At 41.2% G+C, this 16,850-nt stretch overlaps 1 protein-coding gene across 7 annotated transcripts in view; it reads right to left on the bottom strand.

Moving 5' to 3' along the window:
* The window catches only part of MED13L (mediator complex subunit 13L), a 446,607-nt gene that overhangs the window by 17,522 nt on the left and 412,235 nt on the right, over positions 1–16,850 (bottom strand). For all 7 annotated transcript variants that reach the window (XM_001365370.4, XM_007489989.3, XM_007489988.3 and 4 more), the window contains 8 exons: positions 15,110–15,333; positions 12,247–12,439; positions 11,177–11,588; positions 10,368–10,587; positions 9,558–9,746; positions 5,237–5,460; positions 4,857–4,999; positions 564–722 (listed from right to left, as the gene is read on the bottom strand). In XM_001365370.4, the coding sequence (XP_001365407.2) occupies positions 564–722; positions 4,857–4,999; positions 5,237–5,460; positions 9,558–9,746; positions 10,368–10,587; positions 11,177–11,588; positions 12,247–12,439; positions 15,110–15,333 (1,764 nt within the window). The remainder of the gene's footprint in view (positions 1–563; positions 723–4,856; positions 5,000–5,236; positions 5,461–9,557; positions 9,747–10,367; positions 10,588–11,176; positions 11,589–12,246; positions 12,440–15,109; positions 15,334–16,850) is intronic.

Genomic DNA, 16,850 nt, shown 5'->3' with positions numbered 1-16,850 from the left:
TCCGGACACATGCTCTGTGATCCAGTGGCACTAACCTCCTTGCTGCACCATGAACAAGAAAATTCATCTCCCTCCTGTGAGTATTTGCCTGGCTGTTCTCCATGTGCCATGCTTTGCTACCCAGCCCACTCCTGTCTCTGTCTGCGGGCTTCTTTCAAGACTCTGTTAAAGCTCCACCTTCTACAGGAAAGCTTCCTTAGGCTTAGCTCGTTGCCTCTGGGCCCAAACTCAGCTCGTCTTGTGTATGCCTTGTTTGTACACAATTGTTTGCACATGGCCTTCCATTAGACTACAAGCTCCCGGAGAACGGGACTTCCGACCTGGTTGGTTGTGTCTTTCTTCGTCTGCTCAGCTCTTAGTACAGTGTCTGGCGTAGAGCATTCAGTTAACAAGCACTAGCTGACTAACCGATACCTGCTCTTTGGGTCCAGCCATTTAGTTACTGTAAATCTAGCAAACTAAACGCAGACCCTAGCCAATACCGCTCCCTCTCTTCCACAAGAAGAGCAGGCAAGATCCTGTCCCAGCTTGGACAAACTCTTCCTCTGGATAGAGGGCTTTACCTGGCATCACAACGAAGGCCCCCTGGGGCTCCATGGCCACCAGGCAGGCACTGAGGATGGAAGGTGAATCTGCGGCTGAGAGTCCACACATGCGGCATGCCTCCTTCAGCTGTTTGCTGATTGTCTGCAGTGAACATTCACCCAGAAGGATGCTCCAGTCTGAAACAAAAGGTAACTTCAGTCTTTCACAGCTATTAGTTCTCTCTTTGGCTCTACTGACATGCTTTAATTGCTCACAGAAAATGGTACATCTCTGTTTCTTCCATTTGGCTGAGCACTGGGAGAGGCACAATTTCAGGATCATGTGAGATAGTATTTACAAATCAGTACAATGCTTGGCACACAATGGGTACTATATACATGGTCATTATTCTCTTCCCCTCCCCCACCTATCAGGCGAATTAGAAGGCCTAACACTGAATTTCAGCTTTATTCCACACAATCTGGGAAATGAGGGATTAAGACCAGATGTCCTTCAAAGTTCCTTCTAGTTGAAAATCTCCTGATCTCAATTTCTCTTCCCACCACAAGATCATATCACCTAACACTTGTAAAATTAAAACAGTGTAAAGACCAGTAATTACACTATAGAAATTCTTTCTCAAAATAAAAAAAAATCATTCTTCAAACTAAATACACCTAGGGGGAAACTTATTTTTAAAGGGCTCAAAGGGAAGTATCCTGGCAATATATTTTATAAAGCACCCCATATGGACCACTTAAGAATGCTTTTGAATGGCAATGTTTTTTAAAATAACCCTTACTTTCTGTCTTAGTAATAACTCTAAGCAAACATATAGCTAAGAAGTATCTTGAGGCCAGATTTGAACCCAAGTCCTAACCCCAGGCCTGGCACTCTAACAACTGAGCCATCTAGCTGCCCCAATGGAATTTAATAGTATGTTATCACACACCTTAACTCCTTTTCTAATTCTTCTATATAAAAGGAATAATTTTTCCCTATTCCTATATGGACTTTTCTTCAGTTCTGAGCTTGGTTGGTCTCTATCTTGGATTATTTAATTATAGATTATCAACTCTCTTTATTCACTTTGTTTTTAAAAGAGAAGGGTAACAAATGCCAGAGAATAAAGGCATTCTACTTTAGATTTGGGAAGAAGGGGGAGGCCTGTGCAAGGAAGGTCATGTTCAATTGATAGCCAATCATCATGTCCTACTAATTGCTCTGAAAAACAAAACACACACTTTCTCTCATGTTTTTCTTTTTCCTCACTGTCAATGCACAAAAGCACGAAGACCCTCAAAGGGGAGCATTTCTGTGGGATTTCCAAACTCTCAGAGGTTGAAAGCACTTGGCCTTCAATCTTTTTTAACATCCCAACATACCCAAGGCTGCAAAAGTTCTCCTAGAAATGCACAAGTGTCACTCTCTCACAAGCCTTTATACCCAAATCTTCTTTCAAAAACCCTATTTCTCTTTCTAAAGAGCAGGTGAAAGAAAAATTATTTTCATCTCCTGAACACACTTCAAACTACCATACTTGAAATAAGAGCTCTGAGTGTAACATGAAGAGCACATGTGAAAAACCACCAAAAAGCAAGCAGATGTGAACTACAGATTTCAAACCAAATAAGGAAGAGGAAAAAAGGCAGTCAAGGTGAATACTTCATCACAAGCACTCTGAAGATTAAGAACATACATGGGGCCCTCCTCCTGAGACTAAATTTCAGGTCTGTTTCCTCTACCCAAGAATGATAAAGCTCTTTGACCCAAGGAAAGGAGTTTTGTGTACATTGATGAACTGAAATTTAATCTTGTCCCTGGGTCTCTTAATGAAATCACAACAACTTTTATCCTCTCAGCCTTCTGAGAGATGTCCCTATTCCCATTCTCCTGTTAAAGAAGGGAGCTATATGAGAGGGAATGGGGGCCTCCCTTTGATCATAAAAACAGGACAAAATGTATCCCTTAATAACTTTTTCTTGGCAGAAAGGTAGTGCAGGCTAGGCAATAGGAGTTAAATGACTTGCCCAAAGTAATAGAGTTAAGACATATCTGAAGTCCTACTTGAACCTATGACCTCCCATGTCTAGGCCTGGCTCTCTATCTCCTGAACCCCCTAGCTGCCCCCAATAACTTTCCAAAAGAGAAGACTCACCTGAATATTATACTATCACTCCTATCTGACTCTCAGTTCTCTCTGCTGCCTTGAATGTCCCATTGCCTATTCCCTAGGAATGAGAGCAGCTATGCTAAATAAATTAATTAAATTAGCCCATGCCCAAAGTCCCTAAGAAATAGTTGTCTTTGTTTTGCTTTCTCTTTTCCTCCCTTCTTCTCTTTTCCCTTCCCCAAGTTTAGCAACTCAAGGATCTCTGATTTAATTAGACTGAATATTCCCTCCAATGACTCGGAAAACAACCCTTATGTGATAATATTAGTAGAAGAATTTTTGCATTTTATTGTTGTTGTTGGAAACTTTAATATCATAGGCAAAAGAAAGCATTGCTGTGGAAACTCCCCATATCAAGTAAGTTGGGAAATTCACTTGTAATTTAAAATCTTTCCCTGGCACCATAAAGTTAAGAAAGTGAGAGAACCAGAAAGCCAGAAAGAAAGTGAGAGAACCAGAAAGCCAGACATTTCCCAACTCTTGGCTGCAATGGTCAAGAAATCATCCTTTTAGGGAAAATCTATTGATGACCTTCTCTGAATTTAGCAAGGGACTCATCTTGGAATGAAAGATATACTAATCATCATTGAGTCTCTACTAGACACTTTTTCTGTTTGGTAGGAACAGCAAGAGTGATTGTTGTGTTAACTAGACTTCCCAAGGCCATCTTTATGTGACTAAAGTACTGGAATTTTAAAATTCTTCATCAATTTCTTTTTTCTTGTCTCTTATTTATTTATGGACCATGGATCAAGTTGAGGGGACTTCTAATGCCCTGGAATGTGTTTAAGCAAAATAATATCATGAGCTGATTGGTTATAGAAACTCTCCATCAATGGGAACATTCTTATATTTGGCTTTTTTATGGTCCATATTCCATAACATTAGATTATACCTCTGGCAAAAATGTGTCTCTCTCTATTACATTTGGTGGATATTTGTGATCAGAGATTCATTGGCTTCCTTCAAGTCTCAAGTAAGATTCTACGTTCTACAAGAAAACCTTCCCAGGATTCCTCATCTTTCAGGTTTTCTCTCTGAGCTTGTTTCCAGTTTACCATATACCTTATAAGTACCAGATTGTTTATATGTCATCTCCCCCATTAGAATGGGAACTCCCTAAAGGTAGGAGCTATTTTTGCCCTTTTTTTTTCTATCTCTACTGTTTAACTCTGTGTCTCGTACATTCTAGATGCTAAGTAAATAGCTGGTGACTAACTGAACAAAAATATCATTTATATTGCATCATCAAGGAATCATAAAATATGAATGGAGTCTCCCTTATTAGTGAATAGGTAAGGTTCCATTTTGCCTTACCAAGGCAAATGCTTTTTTGGAATCAATAATCAACAAATACAGAAGGATCTTGTATTAAAAAGAAAAATTTGAGTTTCAAAGAAATGATTTGAGAAATAAAGAAATGAAATGATGATTCTCTCAACATTATTACTGTATCCCTTCAGACTACTAATAGCCTTATTGTCAGAATAACATTCCTACAAATTAGAAACACTAGGGAAAAATCCCTGCAGCAATTGGTGATACTTGCTACAAGTCTAGCAAGCTGGATTAGGGGACATGTTAAGAATAGCTTGAGAGTCCTGTGTACAGCTCTCCAAGTTCTTTAGGTGAAATGTGCTACCAAAAAGTCAACAATAAATGGATTTTTAAAACAAGCAGATTATAGTCATTACTATGTTATGTGATTCCTTTTTGTTGTTGTTGTTGGAAGGGATGGGGGGTGTGCATAAAGTGGGCCTATGCTTCCCCTGGAATAAAGAACTCCCAGGGAGGAGATGTTCTCTATCAGTGGCAAAACTGTACCTGCTTGACACTTCATTTACAGAGTTGCCAAGATACCAAGAGGTCCTATCTCTGCCAGAGGCAGGATCTGAACCTCACTTTCCCTGTCTTCTATGCCAGTCCTCTACTCATTAGGTCACACTGTCTTTTTGACATTTCTTTAAATGGTCTCTAAATCCTAACAATTAACTAGACAAGTCACTAGCTGGGACACAGGTGATATTCTGTCCTGGAGAGAGACCCAGATGTAGCAATCTGACATCATTTGAAGCAGCTAATTATTTTCAGTTCTTCTGTAATGATCCCAAGCTCCTTCTATAACATCCTCCTTTGCCTGGCTTCAAGATCTATTTACCTTTTAACTCCCCATGGCCAAGTCTCCCAAGGCGCCCAATCACAACTCTCCAAGGCAGTGATGTCATCTGAACGATCCCAATGCACCATTCCCATAACTTTTGGAGCCCAATTTTTCGTGGAGACACTTTACTCCTCCGGGATCTGAAGAGGAAGGGAGTATAAAAAATAAAGGATGAAGCAAATTTCCTCTGAGTGTGTCACTCTGATCCATCCTCCATCATCAAATGCCCCAATTCCCCCTCAAAAACCCAAAAGAGACAAAACATACTGTGCCAACTGCATATGGAAAAGAAAATGGAAAGGTTCATGCACATGACAAAAGAAAAGAGGATGGACAAGATATTGATCCATGTGTCCTGGAAAAGCCAAGGTTCCTACCTGTTTGGTAAATCAATATTTACAATGCAAGTTTCCAATAATTCTCCATGGAGGTCAGTGCAAGAGGCTAAGAGCCAGCGCTGATCATGGGACAAACAATAGCCAACGAAGAGCACGTTATACTTCTGGCTGGCTTCTCCAAATGTCTCTCCCAGCTCTGTCTGTTTGTCTTTGATTGGTGCCAATATAAAAGGAGGGGAGTAAAGCTGGATTGGACTGGGCCGCTGAAATCAAAGGCAAAATCAATATCAGCACAGAGCCAGCCTATAACATCATGTCTGCATAAACACAAAACAGCACATGATAATATCCAACGAGATGAAGACTAAAGGGTTGTGCGGAACTCTATGTTACTATGTAAATAATGATACTGGCAAGGGCAAGACGGTCTCCTAAGTGATACTAACTCGAAAACCCAATCAAAATCAACACTTCCTTATTTAATAAAATAGCTATTTAAAAAAGAAACCTAAGAATTCAAAGCATTAATTGTAACTGAAATCAAATAACTTAAAAGTAATTGCTTAACTGTGGCAGATTGTAAAAGCATAGTTGTCATCCTCATTTATATTTATTATAAATATTTATATTTTTATAAAATAGAACACATGATTTGTTCCAGACCACAAATGTCATTTAACTTAAATAGCATTATATGTCAGGGCTGTAATTTTGAAATCGGACTGCAAGCCTCTGAAGACTAAAGTAAGGTAGGCCTGCCACAATCCTAAAATTTAAAATTCCATGAAAAGAGAGAATGTGGCATTTTGAAGCATCATCCCTGGAAGTCAAAGATTTCAATGATGTAGCAAAAACCTCCACCCAGTATTTCTCAGTTCTGTTCAGAGCATGGAATCATTATCCTTTAACCAAGCTTCAGAGCACGTTAGAAAGGATACCCTCTGATAGGTGAAGGGCTCCCAACAGAATGGAAATGTGAGAAGTCATTCAGAGATCTTCCTAACATGGCCTCATGGCAATCCAATGCACCAAAGAGCATTTTCTGTATAAGTGTGACTTTGGTCATCAGAGGGATCAACAAAGGCCTAGTGGTACCCCATTTGCTGGGATTTATCTATGATTAGCAAAAAGATATTTTTTTTTATCAAAACAAGGAAGAATTCTCTCTTTTTCCTACATAGCTTTTTGATATTCCTCCTTTTCTTAGGGAGAGTTAAAAAGATATACAGAATTGACTGAGATACTGACATTTTAGGCAGTAATAAAAAGGTAGATCTTTGCTCAAATGTCTTAGGAAATATCAGGCTCTTGTTGCTCATGATCTTTTCCTGATCCTAATTCACATCAGACCCCTGGACTAACAGAGAGCAAATTCAAGGAGGGCAGAGAGCAGAGGAAGTGGAATGTCCAATCACTTTACAGGTACAAGCAGAGCTGTTCCATGACTGTCAGAGCTGACCAGACTCATATTGTGCTAAATTCTATGGAAATCCTGATGTCTATGAAGATGGGGAAGGAAACAGTGACAGCCAAATTGGGGGCTAGGGGGAACATCAAAAAGGACACCTGGGGGCTGCATAAGTGGATTAAGGAGGCCAACTATGTTATACTGTTGTTCAGTGGCCGTGGTCCTGAGAAGTCACATTCAGAGCAAATTTAATGAAATGAACATTTATAGACAGTAGGAAATTTCACTTCTAAAAGACATTGGATGGTAAGTAAAATTTGATCAACTCCATATATCTGTTTTACAAATCCAGATTTTCATACATTAGATTTGTCTAAAGATGACAAGTAGATTTCTGAACAAAAGACAGTCATGTGGATTAATGAGCATTATAAACAGAACACCAACTAAAACCACTGAGTTGGAGGAAGTGCCATGCAGAATGAGTAGGGAGAATTGGTGAACTGACCTCACAGTGCAACTTTTTTGGCTAAGATCAAGCGGATTCCAGGCTTGTTAAGAAAGTCTGGAATTAATAATATTTCTCTAATAAGTCTCTGAATTCTTTTAAACAATTATAGACCTGAATGACATAATAGATAAGTTGCTCATCAGAGTAAGAAATTCAAACAGTGACAATAAGATAAATTGACCAGTAGCAAATTCAGGAAATTTTATTTTTTAAAAAAACATTAGCACTAAAATATTTTATAAAGTGTGCATGTCATTTTACTCAGCCTATTGAGAGAATTCTTTTCATCTTCATCTCCCTCTCTTGGCTTCCCTCAAGTCCCAGCTAAGATTCTCCATTCAAGATAAAGCCTTTCCTGATCACCTTGAATGTTAGTGCCTTCCCTCTGTTCATTATCTAATATCCTGTCCACCGATTGCTTGTACAGAGCCCTTTGGATGCTGACTCTGTGCTCCTCCAGGGCACTGACAGTCTCTTGCTCTTCTTTTCTCTATAGTGACTAGTGCAAAGTAGGTGTTGAATAAGTGTTTCTTGATCAACTAACTGGAACAAGCATGAGGGAAACTACTTCAGTTCTAAACTGGCTCCTTACAAAACATCACATACATGCTGAAGAGAAAAACCATTAGTATTACACATGACCAGATTTAAAGTCAGAAATCATCTATCTTGTTTTGAAGGACTTAGACAAAGAATGCTACCCATCTCCAGAGAAAGAACCGGTGGAGCTGGAATGCAGATCAACATATACTTTTTTTACTGTAGTTTATTTGGATTTTTATTTTGGGTCTTTGGTTTTATATGATTTTTCTTACAAGAATGAACAATATGGAAAAATGTTTTATATGGTAATACATGTATAACCCAGATCAAATTGTTTACCATCTCTGGGAAAGGGAGGGAAGAGAGGGAAGAAGACAATTTGGATCATAGAACTTTTAGAAAACTTAGAAAGAAAATTGTTATCACATGTAATTGGTAAAATAAAATATTTTTACAAAATTAAAAAAAATTAATTGTCAATCTTTTCAAAGATTTATTTTGAGTGGAGGGTCCTCATAGGATTTGGAGCAGGAAGGGCCCTGAGAGGTCACCTCACCTCCTCCTCTACAGTGAAGGAATAAAGGCCCAAAGAGATTAAGGGACCTTCAGACATAAAACCCCACACTCTTCCCACTGCACCACACTGACACCTAAGGATATACAATTTTTTTGAAAAGTGAAATGTAATGTTAGCAAATGTTTCTTTTACACAGTGAATTTAGAAGTGGACACAATGCTGCTGGTGAAAGTTTGTTAATTCTGGCCTGAAAAAGGGTAAGTGAAGAAGGGACTTTTAGTGAAGTAGAGAAATAGTCATATTTCAAATATGGTATGGAATAAATATAAATAAATAAACATACCACAATACAATATAAACTATAACCATATAAATAAACAATAAAATATAAATAAAACCAAATAAACTACAGTGAAAAATCATATGTGTTAATCTGCATTCCAAATCCATTAGTTCTTTCTCTGGAGGTGGAAAGCATTCTTTGCCCAAGTCTTTCAGAACAAGAATACATAAAGGCAAGATGAACAGAGCCACAAATCAGGTGCAAACATATTCCTTATTAAAGAAAAACACACATACTCACACAATATCTGGATCTGTCAAACACTAACTTTCTATGGGTCTTTCTCATTTAACATTGCATATGCATATAGGGAATGGGCTATAAAAAAGTGAGAGGCACCAATGCCCTGGGAACAGTCCTACATGTGGTCGAGGACACAGAGCCTGAGTGAGCACAGGGAGACATGCACATCTCTTGCATATAGAAGAATACAACAAAAACTTAGTGAGGGGCACTGAGGTGGTTCAATGGATGGAGAGCCAGGCCTAGAGATGGGAGGTCCTGGATTCAAATCTGGACTAAGGCACTTCCTAGCTATGTGACCCTGGGCAAGACACCTAACCCCCATTGCCTAGCCCTTACCACTCTTCTGCCTTGGAACCAATAAATAGTATTGATTCTTAGGTAAAAGGTAAAGGTTTAAAAAAATTGTGTTTTTTTTTTTAAACCTATCAGTGGTATCAATGACAGGGAGGTAAAAGACATGGGAAAAGGCAAAGAGGGATAATTGATATAAGGCATAATTCAGCTTCAGAAAGTAAAGGAAATAAGGGACTCAATGAATAAAGAAAAATGTGGGATATTAGCAAGGTGAAAGATATTAGTTCCTTATCTCCTAAAGGTTGGAATAGCAGAAATGCTCACATTTTTCAAAAAATGTTTTAATTTACAGGACATAATCCTTTTGTTTTACAGTTTAAGGAATTTAGTTTAAGGAATCTAGTTGGTCTCAGCAAAAGTTAAAATTGCATCATCACTCAAACCACGATGCAGTCTGCCAAACAGAGTCACCATTTGCAAAATCTTCCAAGTACTGACCTCAGGGTTCTTCAGGGTCATCTCAATGCTGGCTGCTGGTCCAAAGCCTGTGAGAGATTTAATGTGGATCTGGGTGGGTAGAGGCCGTCTGCACTGGCAGTACACTGAAAATGCCATGGACTTCAAGTGCTGAATGTAGAAAACTTGTTCATCCTTCATTGTCTGCAGCATGTACTGGCAAGGCACAATCTGGGTACACACAGGCAAAGAATTTAGATCAGAAACCCTGCAGCCAGAATGTGCTGGACAGAATCCAGGTGGCTAGAAATGAAACTCTCCTGATTCTCAATCGTCTCAGAAAAGACCAACTTGGCTTTGAGTCTGACAGTCAGTCAATGTGTGTACCCCAAAGCAAAGAACAATTTTTACTCTTATAGTACTAATTCTTTCCAGAGGCAGAACCCCTGAATCTTCTGGTAAAAGTGCAGCAGATGCTCACCATGTTCTTACCCAGCCCCTGGATGCCGTCCTTTCCCTCAATGAGTCAGAACCAGAGCCACTCGGGCACTGCACTACTTTACTCTTGTTTAGGGTTGAATTGGCAGCATGATTTCAAAATTCTTTAAAAGAACGTGTTCATCTATTTTTCTTCAACACAAATCATCTGGCAATAGTTCACTTTGGCTGTTCTACCCTCAGTGCTCCTGAAAGCTAACAAGCTTCTGGGATCAGTCACTGGGGACCCAAATGGAGGGGGATTTTAGGAAGGCCCATCAAAGTAGCTATTGGAGAAGCATCTATTTCAGCTTTTTAAATACCAGCATCTAAGTCTTTAGAGATAGGACTGTTCAGAAAAGAGAAAAAAATTACTTGGAGAATGAAAGAGTTTCTCATATTCTCAGGTAAGTTATCCAGCATCTCTGTGTAACAGCGCATCAGACTGAGCAGCCAGAAGTTTGCCGATGTGGACTCATCCTCTGCAGTGTAGGTAAAGGGATCCACCATGTAGATGACCACGGCCGGTGGGTAGGTCTGGCTGTCGGCTGATTCTGGTTCCGTGGGAATCCCTATCCTTTCCCTTTCTGTGACACTAGAGAGATAGTTATTGTTAGAAGCACATACAGTGGCAAAATAACCTTCCTGTTTTTCAAAGCTTGGGAGAATTAAGAACAGGTTAGCAAAAATCCTGACACAAAAGGCATAGAGTCAAAAGTAATACAGCATAGTCGGCATTGATTGGAGAGTAAATCTGGCACCAAAAGGCATCAAAATCAACCATCAGGGTTATTAGCCAAGTAAATAGCCATAAGTTATTAGACCGATTAAAGCACTGTCAAAACTAAATCAAACTAGAACAAAACACCCCCCCCCAAATTCTCTTTCTCTGAGTCGGGGGGCATTCAAGGCTATAGAAGACAAGGACATGTGGATGTTTTAAGGGGTCCAGGGCTCTTCTCCCATTCTGCATAACCTGCCAGACCAGCTGAGCAGGCAGGTGCTGACCGTGCTAACAGGGGTTTCTTTCTCTCAGGCTGTGTCTTCAGCATCCCAAGAGGAGGTTTTCAGGGGAAGCAGGAAAAGAGGATTTTAATCTCAGAAAAAGCTGTATGTTAGTAACCCATAAAGAAGAAGAAGAGGAAGAGAGGAGAATACCTGGATGAATTCCAAAAATGCCCTACCTGTCTGGGCCTTCAGGGGGGGGCTGTTGAGAGGAGTTCTGTCCAGGTTCTGCCTCCCCTCCAGAGCCCAGGCTGCTCTGTGCCCTGTCTGCTGTGCTTGTCCCAGTGCTGGGGGTCTGTCCTGGGCCACTGCTGAGGCCTGAAGAAGAGGCTGTGCTTCCTGGGGTCGCACCAGCCCCGGAGGAGCTGGCAGTCACAGAAGTACCACCTGAGCTGCTGGTGGAGGTGCCAGCTGGCGGAGCTCCAGGTCCAGAAGAGCAGCCTGAATTTGAAGCCACAGGCCCCGCACTCCCAGGGGCAGCTGGGGTCTGTGCTGCTGCTGCTCCTGCTGCTCCTGCTGCTGGGGGTGAGCTTGGATACTTAGGTGGAACCAGCAGGCTGCTGTCCAGCTGCAAAGTAGCTAAATAAGGTGCTGAAAGAGCATGAAGAACAAGGTTAGTGGAGCACAAAGCCCCCTGGCCCACATGCAGCCTCCACCCCACAATCCCAAGTGGAAGGGGCACCTGGGAGAGAAGGCTAGAAGAGTCCCTGGTTCGTATGAGGCCTGCATATATTCCTCAGAATCTTCATGGATAATACCAAATAATAACACCAACCCACATTCTGTACCACTGAATTGCCTACCATTGTTCAAGGTTTCCGTTTGTTTTGAGGTGGTAAGAAATGGGAGAAGGGTCCCTAGTCCCTTCGGGGTCTAACCTCTGTAAGCCTAGCTGTCTCTCATGAGCAGGCATCTGCAGAGAACACACACGCAGGATACCCTCATTTGCCACCATATAGCCACGTAGAGCCAGAGCATTCAGAGCATTTGGGGGCCTCCCCGAATCTGTCTCCAAAGCACTGAGATTTTGGAGATAGTTCACTTCTGGAATGACAGACTTATGGGCTGGTGGGGCCCCTCCTTCACTGTATGGTTCAAGAGAGGGGATACGATGGGCCGGAGTCCACCCAGCTAAGTGGCAGGCAGAATTGGAACCCAAGGCCCAGGGCTCTTAAGGCCTCCTTGGGTCAGCACAGTTACAACTATCCGTGCCCTCCCTCACCTCCCGCCCAGCCCCAGGCTCACTCACCGAGGTGGTGGCGGCAGACCTGGGCATAAAGTCTCAGTCTGGAATGATTGTCACTGTCCTCACTGCTCCAGGGCTGGCTGAACCACTCGCTCACAAGCTCGTCTGCCAGCTTGGCTGTCACTGTCTTCCCCACACGCATGATCCCGTCGCGTAGCCCTCTGCAGATGGGCTTGTGCTGCCCCAGCCTGCACATCTAGAGCACACACAGGAAGAGCCATCAGTGGCCCAGCCACCTCCGTGTGTGGCGCAGATAGCAGCAACAGCTGGTCATGAGGTGCTTTAAGGTTCACCATACACTCTCAAGTCCCTCTCATAACACCCCTGGGAAGTAGAGGCTGCTGTGAGCCTCATCTTACACCTGAGGAAACTGAGGCAGGTCACGTGGCAGTGGCCTGCCAGAGTCATACAGCTAGGAAATGTCTGGCACTGGACTTGAGCTCAAGCCTCCCTGGCACCAGGTTCAGGGTTCCATCTTAGTATTTGTTCTTCCACAAAATTCAAGACTAGCTCTCAGAAGTTACTAGAAAAACCAGTGTTTCATCTTGAAAACAAACAGTTTCAAAAACTTCTCACCATTTTGCTTTCAAAAACAAAAAACTGGCAAATTTTTTGCTTCTAGAGGATGATGACTATACATCCCCATGTAACCATCAAACAGCCTGTGTTTTTCTCCTCACTCAGTTTCTCCAGCCCAGAAAATGCAAACATTGAAAGGGGGAGAATGAATGTGCCTCTGAAGCCAATAATCTAAGGCCTTTCAAACTTCCCCACTTCTGTCAGAGGCCCATCCACTGAGCTCAGACCCCAGCTCTCTCTCCTTTGCCTCCTTCCCATCTTAGTTCAGGCCCTTCACTCTTCTCCCCAGACTGTGGCAGCAGTCTCCTCACCGGTCCATCTGCCACAGAGAATTTCCTCAGAACAGATCTGACCATGCCATCCTCTTGTTCAATAAACAACTCTCCCTTGTTGCTGCTAAGATCAAATAGAAACTGTTTTGTTTAGCCTACAAAATCCTTCCCCCTGGCCCTAACATGGCCAGAAACCATCTAGTCATTCTCAATGTACATTATTCTCCCCAACACTCTGGGATCCTGCAAAACTGGTCCACATTCTGTTATTCACCCAGGATGCTCCTCACCCATCGTTGTCCGTCATGCCAGGAATGACCTTCCTCCTGAACTCCCCCTCATAGCATCTCTCACTTCTTCAAAATGTACCTCAAGGAGCACCTGCTGCTCCAAGAAGCCTTTGCTGGTCCCATAGGTGGCTCATTCCCCACCCCACCTCCCATCCCAAACCAGCAGGCATTGTACTTCTTTGTCCTCGTCTTTATTCTCCTTGTTTATATCCCACATCTGCTTTTTCTTGCCCACGACGACATAACCTCCTGGAGAGTGTGTTTCCCATGCTTGGCACATAGTTTGTGCCTGACCAAGGTTTAGTGACTGATGGGTGGATTGGTTCGGGTTAAATTTCTTACTAAGAATAGACCATTTTAAGTTGCTGGTTTCAGAATCCTCCTCAAGGACCAGATCTCCTGGGCTGAAGTCCTGTATGCACTTGTCCTTTCAGGGTGTGCCATTTCCCTGGTGTGAGCATCCTTCTACCCATGCAGATTCTAACTCTCCCAGAACTGGAATAGGCTGGCTATAGAACTCTCAAAAAGCAGCTGCCCCACCTGACCAACCCCACACCCAGCCTCTACTTGACGTTTTTGCAGCTTGGAAACTGCTAGTGTTTATGTCATTTATGAGGTGCCAGGAATTGTGCTAAGAACTTTACACATCTAATCTTATTTCATCCTCCCAACAACTCTGAAAGTTAGGTTCTATTAGTATCCTCACTTTTCAATTGAGGAAACTGAGGCAAGTGGTAGGTAACTGATGCACTCATGGTCACATAGCTAGTAATCATCTGAGATGGGATCTGAAGTTGGGTCTTCCTGATTCCCAGTCCAGCACTCTGTGCATAGTGTCCCCTATTATCCAATACAACATGGAGGGTTTATTTCACTGCCAGGGCCTTCAAGACCAGTGTTAACATCTCTATCCTGAGAGAGAACAGAGCTGGTAGGGACATGAGTGAAGGGCTCCTATCATTACTGCTGAGAAAAAGAATACCACTCTAATTTTTTAAAGAATACTGATAATGCAGCATAAACATATTTAAGAAAATTCTTTTTTAAAAAACTTATTTTTTTTTCTAAAAAAGCTACTACCAGCTAAAACTACCCCAGAAAAGTATAGTATCAAAATAAAAACATAAGAAAATCATTTGCCTGCCATTCAACATTCTTTCATGTTGGGAACATGACAAGACCAAAGTCTCTCTTCATTCTGCTTTTACCATTAACCTGTTGCTGCTTTTATGAGGTTTAATTACCAGAATTGTGCCCTATTAGGAGGATGGGGTTTGGGTAGGTCTTCTTTTGAGATGCTTGCTTTCCAAAATGCCAGTTCCTTGCCATGTCATATCCCCCGAGAGTAAGAATTTAAGCTCAAGGAATGGGAAAGAATGGGCATTTTATTTATTTTACTATTACCTGGGGAGTTGAATGGATTTTTTTTTTTAAGTCTTGGACTAGTAAATTAAAGAAAGTTATTGGCAATGCTGGATTGGAGAGGCCTTTCTTGAGCTAATGAAATATTAAAGATGTTCGTTCACTGATGAGCAAGAAAATAATTTATGCAACATAAACAGTCCATTTTGTCCTTTCCCCCAACCCATAACTACTTCCAGAATTTTACTATAGCCTCCTTGAAGAAAACAAGTTAACTCCTATTCAGCTACCACTAGAAACAGAATTGTGGAATGCAGAGGAATTCCTGACATGAAATTCATTATCAAAACTTCTTTTTCTTACCTCATACACAGCACTCAAGTCCCTGAAGAAAGTTTTGGCTCCTTCGAGCAAGGCCTCATTTTCTGGACACACCACAATATAAGCAACATCTCGGTGGCCCCCATAGGGGTCTAACAAGAGCCTTTCCCAAAATGGCAAGGAGAATGGTGAAATTGTCAGGAAGTCCTTGTCGTAGCCCACCAGCAGAGTGGGGATGGGTAAGGGCTCTGGGGACTCTTCTGAGCCTAAAAAGAAAGAATAATGGCTCAGTAAGACCAAGCAGAAGCAAGTCCTGCACTCAAAATTGAACAACTGGAAATGTTCGGCTGAGGCCAGCCCAGAATAATGCTGACACGTGTCATAGCTACATTCCATCTTGTCCTTTTCAAACAATTTCATTAAGTGCCTCTCCTTTGGGGAGGCAGCTTGGAAAGTAGGTAGAAAGGAGACGAGCATTTACATAGCACCTACTGCATGTCAGGCACTATACTAAGTGCTTTACAAAATATGATCTTATTTAATCTTCATGGCAACCCCCAAAAAGGGGCTTAAAAAGATTCCTGCAAAGAGACTGCCTGAAGGAAGAGGAGATTAACCCAATTAATGTACAAGACAAGCAATAGAAAATGTGCTAGGCAGATCAACCCTCCTTGCACAAGAGTTCTCTTCAGCAGCCACTTGAGGAGGCAAAGACAAGAGGAACCTCACTGGGCCTGACAAAAGTCAGTCTAAAGCCAGCAATATTAAGAAGATTATTTGACATATTAATTAATGCATTACTATTGACAGTGAACTATGTTAGAAATGTAAAAACTGAGATTTTGCTAATGAAAATCACATGCATGTCAACTCTGCAAACTCTTAAACCTGGATGCTTTACAAACAAATTTGGAAAATGGTTGGAAACAAAAAATCTTCTATAGGAAGAGTTTCAGGGAGTTTTGAAATCACATAGAGCAGAGGAAAGACAATGGAGCTGTGGAATCCGAGTTTGAATTCTGCCTCTGCCCCTTAGATTGGGTAAGTCACCTCCCTTCCTCTGGCCCTCAAGTGCTTCCCCTATAAAATGAGGATGTTGGGCAGAATGACCTTTTAGGCCTCAGCTGGTATCAGATTTGTGATTCTATTTGTTGTAAATATTAAAATTAACACATTCTGGTTAATTTTGAAGAACAACTAATTAACATCAAAGAAGATAGAAATGCTACTGGGGGGTAGGAGAGGGAAAGAACATGAATCATGTCACCATGGAAAAATATTCTAAATTAATTAATTAAATAAAATTTTTCAATTCAATAAAAAAGAAGATGGAAATGGATTGCCTTAATTTCTTTTCTTTTCCTTTTATTGAAAGATATTTTGTTTTCCTAATTATATGCAATAACAATTTCCCATAAAATTTTTCTGAAATTCTAAGATCTAAATTGTCTCCCTCCTTCCCTTCCCTCCCCCTTCTTGGAGATAAGAATTTTGAACAAAATTATATATGTAGAATCATGTAAAGCATACTTCCATATTGGTCATTGTTGCAAAATGTAAAGATTAAAATTAAGAGACTTGTCTTAAGAATTTTATAGTTTATTAAAATCACTTAGATAAAGAATGAGAAATAGGTAGAAATATAAGAGATTTAAGCCTAATCTAAGTCTCCATATGGGTGCTCTCAACTTGGGCTCTCACAGCCACCTTCTTGCCCAATTACCAGAGGTAGAAAGAAAGCCTTTCTTGTCTCGAACTTTTTTATAAAATCCTTACTCTGTCC

The sequence above is a fragment of the Monodelphis domestica genome, chromosome 3, assembly GCF_027887165.1.
Source record: "Monodelphis domestica isolate mMonDom1 chromosome 3, mMonDom1.pri, whole genome shotgun sequence".
Taxonomy (NCBI): domain Eukaryota; kingdom Metazoa; phylum Chordata; class Mammalia; order Didelphimorphia; family Didelphidae; genus Monodelphis; species Monodelphis domestica.
The sequence above is the reverse complement of the archived record's forward strand: the minus strand, read 5'-3'. Positions and strand labels throughout refer to the sequence as shown.